The 7141-nt window shown below is 32.2% G+C and overlaps 1 protein-coding gene across 1 annotated transcript; it reads left to right on the top strand.

Annotated features, from left to right (window-relative positions):
• Nucleotides 1–606: 606 nt before the first annotated feature.
• On the top strand, nt 607–4904 carry LOC126695553 (wax ester synthase/diacylglycerol acyltransferase 4-like). Its single transcript, XM_050392358.1, has 5 exons — nt 607–883; nt 1206–1763; nt 2508–2861; nt 3581–3718; nt 4513–4904. The coding sequence occupies exons 1-5, from the start codon at nt 701–703 to the stop codon at nt 4660–4662; spliced, it is 1383 nt and encodes a 460-aa protein (XP_050248315.1). The 5' UTR covers nt 607–700; the 3' UTR covers nt 4663–4904.
• Nucleotides 4905–7141: the final 2237 nt, after the last annotated feature.

Genomic DNA, 7141 nt, shown 5'->3' with positions numbered 1-7141 from the left:
TCAATTGTATTTTCTTATGAAAAAGGACTACCTTTTTATTTAAATGTAATTGTTTCTTCTTATTAGCCAAAAAAAAAAAAAAAAAAGGTACTTGTTTCCTTTATTTATCTTGTGAATTTCCACCAGGCATGCATTAGCCCTCTCTGCTGTGCTACCTGTCTAACCTTTCAATGTGGACAGTAATGCAAATTAGGTTGAGTACTTAAAAAATTCTAGTATCATATAAAAAGTTACAATTTTTGCTATAATTATTTTACGTGACAAACTATAATTGACTGTTTGTTATTTTCATATGATTCTTATAGAAATATCTGTTTCACCAATTCTTTTTTTGAGATAGTACTGATCACCACTTTTTCACCACCATTTATTATTAAGTACCTGAACAATTGCAACAAAAGTTACAATTTTTTACTTACATCTAAAATTTTTTATTATGAACCTAGGTCAGGGCCCATCTTTGTACCTGTGTATGTCATGAATGATTTTTGCTTATCATAGTCATAGTTCGGTTTAATATCATAAAATTTTTTATTTTTATTTTTATTTATTTATTTATTTATTTATTTTGTGTGTGTTGTCTCAAGCTGGGGGAACATATGCAACAACTTGTGAAGCTAAAAACTCATAAAAGAAAAAAAAAAAGGAACCTGTGAAGCAAAAACTGTTTTCCTTTGTCCTGAGTGATCGCATTACAATAATGGAGTTCGAGGAAGGATTGGAGCCAGTAAGTCCTACTGGACAGTACTTCAACAGCTCTGTGCTATCAGTATCCATTATTGCTGTTATGGAATTTGAGATTCCAATCAACAACCTGCCCTCCATAATGTCATTGGTCAAAGATGTGTTCCTCCCCATCAATCCTCGTTTCTCCTCCATTATGGTGCTCATCTCTCTCTCTCTCTCTCTCTCTCTCTCTCTCTCTCTCTCTCTCTTTCCTTTTATATTACACATAAATTTCTTAATTTCTCAGTTTGATTAGATGAAGTTGTTATTCGAGTGCAAAAGCTATATATGGTTAACTAGCTATGAGAAAGTATTAAGGCTATAGCATATTTACGAAGTTATTTTATTCGTGATTTTGTAATTATTTTCCTTTCTTCCAGAATACTATGTTCTTTAATTTAAGTAGTATTTAAGCAAAAAGAAGAAGTTATTTTAGCCTATTTAAAAAATGGCACTAAGTAGTGAGAATTTGAATACAGGTCACAGGTGAAAAAGGTGAGAAACAATGGAAAAGAGTAGAAGTGAAGCTTGAAGACCACATTAACGTTCCCATTTTCCCTATTGGATTGTCACCTGATGAATATTTTGATGACTACATATCAAAGATAGCAATGAACCATTTTCCACAGAACAAACCACTATGGGAGATTCACATTGTTAAATATCCAACAAGCAATGCAGCTGGTACTATCATATTCAAGCTTCACCATGCTCTTGGTGATGGCTACTCTCTCATGGGTGCACTTCTTTCTAGTATGCAAAGAGCTGATAATCCTTCTCTTCCGCTAACATTTCCCTTTTGCCAACGCTTAGAGTTAAAAAGTGACAGATTAAGCAGAGGGGTGTTCCAACTCGTTTCCTTGATCTTTAACACCATACATGATTTTGGATGGAGCATGTTAAAGAGCAATTTGATTGAAGATGATCGAACTCCGATAAGGTCTGGGGAAAAAGGAGTGGAGTTTCGACCAATTACAATATCAACTATGACATTCTCTCTGGATCATATCAAATTTATTAAGGACAAGCTTGGAGTGGTAAGATCAACATATAAATATATATATATATATATATATATATATATATCAGGTTTTATTGGATTATCCACCAATTCGTCATTCAGCACAACTGTATTGGGTCCTAGAATTTCAAACCCATTGTTAATTAATGGAACTCGAGCTACCAACTACTAAGAGCAATGACATCAGTTTACCTAAAATTTTTTCCTTATTTTGGAATCAAAACTTATTTTTCCTATTTAATTAATCAATTTTCAAAACAGCTACATGAAATTTCCTATTCTAAACCCTATTTTATTTAAATATTATTTCATCATTCATTTTATTATTATTTCTCTCACTTTTCAAAACACCAATTTTTCTTTATCACAATTACCGCAATACAAAAACTACTAAAATCTTGATTTGGGGAACGAACATTGCTCCCTAAAGATAGGGAGCAATTTGTAGCAAAACCCCAAATATATATAGAAGGAATAGGAAAGCTAATGTGGGGAGTGGGGATGGGTTTTCTTCCCTTACCCTAGTTTAGAGAGACTTATGCCATTGCTCTAAGCTATCAGATTTTTGATGGTGAGATCAAATTTTTGAAAGCTCTTGCTCACCTAGAAAACACTTCATTTTCTTATTCTTATCTTCATATTTTTCCATTCATTCAATATTGTCAGATGATTGGACTAAAACTTGAAAAGCTTGTTTTCATTTGGTTCTTTGGTTAGAATTAGTTTATTTTTGCTCAATTGAATATATTCTCAAGTGCAGACCATTAATGATGTAATTACTGGTATAATCTTCTTTGGCACCCGGTTATATATGCAAGAGGTTAGCCAGAAATCAAGCAAAGCGGATTCCACAGCAATAGTGTTGCTCAGTACAAGGACAGTTAAGGGCTACAAGTCAGTCAAAGAGATGATCAAACCTGAATCCGATACACCATGGGGAAACCAGTTCGGTCTCTTACATGTATCAATACCAAAGTTCACAAATCTTAAATCCTCAAACCCCCTTGTGTTTGTTTTGAAAGTGCACAAAATAATAAGGAAGAAGAGAAACTCTTCATCTGTATACTTCACTGGTTGCCTATTGTCGATTATGAAGAAACTAAAAGGCCCTGAGGTACATACACAATTTTACTCTTGACATCTCTAGATTTTTCAAATTAAAAAAGACCCTATATAGTTTAAGATGAAGTTGCTTGATTTGAAAGTCTAATACTTGTCCACCATGACTAAGGTCTTTAAATTGTAATTCTTTTCCCCCCCAAGAAGTCAAAAGTTTTAAACCTTAAGGACGGTTTATAAATCGTTAAGCAAGCCACATAATTAAATTCAGTGATTCTAACATTACATTCAAAATTCTTACAATTTTTCTCTTAAAGCAACATAAAAAGTATTTAAGAAGTTTGCTTCTTTAGCTCCATGTTTTTTGGCTTTTGTTTATGTGGGATGCTATAGTTTGCCTCTTTAGCTCCTTGTTGGTTGTATTATGAAAGCAACATAAAATTACTTAAAGAGGTTTAAGTTTGCTTCTTTAGCTCCTAGCTGGTTGTACCGTGAAAGCAACGTAAAAAGTACTTAAAAGAAGTTTGCTTCTTTAGCTCCTAGCTGATTGTACTACAGGCTTTGGTCCTTTCATGGATACTGTAACGTTTCTGGTTTTCAGTATATATATCCTTTATCTTTGAGGGGGAAAAGTACTTAAACAAGGAGTAATTATTAGTTAATTTTTTGTCTTATAAAGAACAGAGAATGTTTAAAATATATACCAAGCTATATTTTGAAGAGCCATTTCTGAATTTTTCTTTGCTATGGGCAATGGGCATGCGGTGGTGGCAGGCAGCATCTAAATACATCCATAGAGCATCAAATTACTCGAGCATGTCGATCTCAAATATGATAGGGCCAGTGGAACAAATGGCTCTGGTTAAACATCCAGTTAAAGGCTTATACTTTATGACCCTTAAAGTACCTCAGGTATATAAAAATTCTCATAAATTAACTACATTCGGGTTTTCAAAGTTAGCTACCATCTTATGATAGTGCTCTGTTTATTTCTTTTTGAGATCTCACATTGAAGTTTTTATATTTTGTTGTTAATTTTGAATGAAGTACTTAAAACTGTCTTATTTTTAACCCAACCCAATCTCCTCCCCTAGAAATAAGAAGCAAAACAATATATATATATATATATATATATATATATATATACAAACCCCGTGTATTTGGGGCGTATGACTATACATTACATAAGTATCAATTATTAGGAGACTTCTGATTTTACGTACTTTTTAGCTCTACTTTTACACAAGCATTACCAATAATTTTGTGCTCCTGGTGTATGATTGGATGTATCCTTTTGGCAATTGCTTATATGCTAATTGCTGAAAATCCGTTTAAGTATAGTTGTCTCTTAATAACCAAAAAAACAAACAAACAAACAAACAAACAAACAAAGAGAGAGAGGAAGACCGAAGACTTTAAAAAGATGTACATAAAAAGATAGGCTAAAAAAGTTAAAGAAAAAAAGGGTTATAGCTCTGTTGATACTTATGTATAACTTGATTAGGTTTTCGAGTTGTGACTTACCATGAATATAGGATTGGTAAGGATTAGAGATTCATCTAATATTTGGGGAAAAAGATGTTATCAGTATGGTCAAGAAATTGAAGATAAACAATGCGGTAGCGTCAAAATAATGGCTTCCATTTTAGATAATTTCATATATTTTCTAGCCACTATAGCATATGCTAATTTTGATGGTTTTGCAGAGTCTTACAATTACAATGGTAAGCTACATGGGAAATCTGAGGGTTGCCGTTGGCTCAGAGAAAGGGTTCATAGATCCCCACAAGTTCAAGTTGTGTGTGATCAATGCCTTTGAGATGACACTCCAAGCGGCACATGACATTCCCACATGAAAATATATAATTTGATGGGCAAACTACATTATTATTGGAGCTAATAAAGTTGCATTTGGTTTTGGATTCTACACGTAAGTGTCTTGTGAAAGTTTTTAGTTAAAGGCAAAGGGAGGGAGGTTAGGGGCAGCATTGTATTTTTCAAATCTCTTTTAAAACTAATAGTTAATAAGTTGTGATTTGGCAAAGAGTTTTGTAACTTAACTAGCACTTCTCAGCATTTCTAATAAAAATGTTTAGGACTCAAATTGTCATTTGAGATTATAGAAGTTATAAATTTTTATGTCATGTGACTAATAAATCTATAGACATACAAAGGCAGAGCCAAGGGTGAGGAAACTCCTCCGAAAACTTCTTATATTTATATATTGAAGGAGTTTGGTAACAAACTTGGTATGTCTATTTATATATTGTAGTCTAAAATTACATCCGATTGACATGAAATTTGATATGTTTATTATGAACATAAAGAACATATAATTAAATAATTATATTTTAAAAATATATAATCATATTTATATTTATAGTGAAAGTTGTAGTTTTAGGTTACAACTAAGTTTGTAACCAAATTTTAATCTATATTGAACAAGTTCTTTTAGTACTTTTGTCTCCTAACATAGGAAGGGGAAAAAAGAAAACAACCAAAGTTGACATTACAAAGCTCCATAATAGGTACTTAATATTATATATCCTCTTTTCTCTCAAAAAAAAAAAAAAAAAAGAATAAAACAAAAGGTGAAAAACAATTGATCGGGTTGTAAACGAGTAGAGCCGAGCTTATTACTAAAAATATAAGCTTGTTTATTTAATTTTATTTCAAATATGAGCTCAGCTCGAGTTCAATACCAAACAAGATTACATGTTTAAACTTGGTTTATTTTCTTGTCAAATAAGCTACTTGATTAATTTATTCTTTTCCTACATATTGTAAAACCACGAGTAAAGTTGTTTACCACCTTACAAATCTATGAATTTTTCCTATGAATAGACTATTTACATCATCAAAAAAAAAAAAAAAAAATAATAATAATAATAATAATACTTTGATGTCATATGAACCTATTTAAATGAAAATCTAGTACTATATACAATTCAATTGAGCTTCATGTTTATTTGCTCGTTCACAAATGCACTATCATATTTGAACTTGGCTTATTTAAAATGAATATAAACAAGTTTTTTCTCAATTTGAACTTGGGTTATTCATAAATAGCTTGGTTCATTTATAGTCAAGGGGGAGGGAGGGTAGCAATTGTCCCCTTGATCAACCCAACAACAGTAAAGTAGTGATGTGTTACATTGCATAAGTTTGTGGGTTTGATATTTTAAGGATAAACGTTTTTTCCATTCATTCAGGGACATTACTTGTGTCTAGTGCACCGAACACATTAAGATATAGACACGTATCTGCATCTTAATGTGTTTAGTGCACTGATGCACTGGACACAATCCCTACCCTTCAAATTCAACTAATTGCCATCCTTTTCCCAAGTAGCATGTATTCATAGTAAAGTTATGACTTATGCGCCCTTTTATTGCTACATTTAGTAACTATTAGAAATTTATTGCTTAGTCAAATCCTTTTAGCTAAGCCCGCGACGTTTCAATATAAATAAGGGGTAATTCTATGATTCCCCTTATTTTTTTTTTTTTTTTGGGGGGGGGGGGGGTACAATACCCACAAGTAGTAAACCTACTATAACAGGTTACCAAAACATCATATTTAATGGTTCCATCTTCATATTGGACACTACTAACATCACATATGACTGTACTTTTGTCACATTGGGTGGTTCCCTTATTTTTTCTCTCATTTGATAGTTCTATCATCACATTAGACAATACCAACATCACATATAACTATACTTTTATTACATTCGGCGATTCCCTTATTTTTTTACTCACATTTGACAATTTCATCGTCACATTATGCAGTACTAATATCATATATGATTGTACTTTTGTCACATTCGGTGGTTTTCTTATTTTTTTTTTTACTCACATTGGATGGTGGCCAACGTTATACTGGGTGGTACCAACATTACATATGATGATATCATTGTCACATTCAGTAGTTCACTTATTTTCTAGTCACATTGGATGGTGCCAAAATCACACTAGGCAATACCATCACATATGATGGCCCCTTTATTTTTTTTAGTTGCACTGGATGGTACCAAAGAAACATTGGCCAGTACCATCCATTGTAACTAAAAATTAGAGTGGGCTAACTTAGTTAAATTTATCTCTCTCTCTCTCTCTCTCTCTCTCTCTCTCATTGAGTTTTGGCTATTCCTTGGCTTGTTAAATTTTTTTTCCTAGAGATTACATCAATTTATCCAATAATTTGACAATCACACAATTTGAAAATTACATGACTTTATTTCTCAACATCATTTTTCATTACTCCCAAAAAAAAAAAAACCAACTAATTAACTAACTAACTGATATGGAAGACTTCAAATTGAGACACATTTAT

The sequence above is a fragment of the Quercus robur genome, chromosome 8, assembly GCF_932294415.1.
Source record: "Quercus robur chromosome 8, dhQueRobu3.1, whole genome shotgun sequence".
NCBI classification, from domain to species: domain Eukaryota; kingdom Viridiplantae; phylum Streptophyta; class Magnoliopsida; order Fagales; family Fagaceae; genus Quercus; species Quercus robur.
The sequence above is the reverse complement of the archived record's forward strand: the minus strand, read 5'-3'. Positions and strand labels throughout refer to the sequence as shown.

Coding starts and splice junctions, on each gene's coding strand:
- LOC126695553 (XM_050392358.1), top strand. CDS start 701: ATGGAGTTCGAGGAAGGATTGGAGCCAGTAAGTCCTACTGGACAGTAC. Junction 884..1,205: donor CTCGTTTCTCCTCCATTATG/GTGCTCATCTCT, acceptor ATTTGAATACAG/GTCACAGGTGAAAAAGGTGA. Junction 2,862..3,580: donor AGAAACTAAAAGGCCCTGAG/GTACATACACAA, acceptor CGGTGGTGGCAG/GCAGCATCTAAATACATCCA.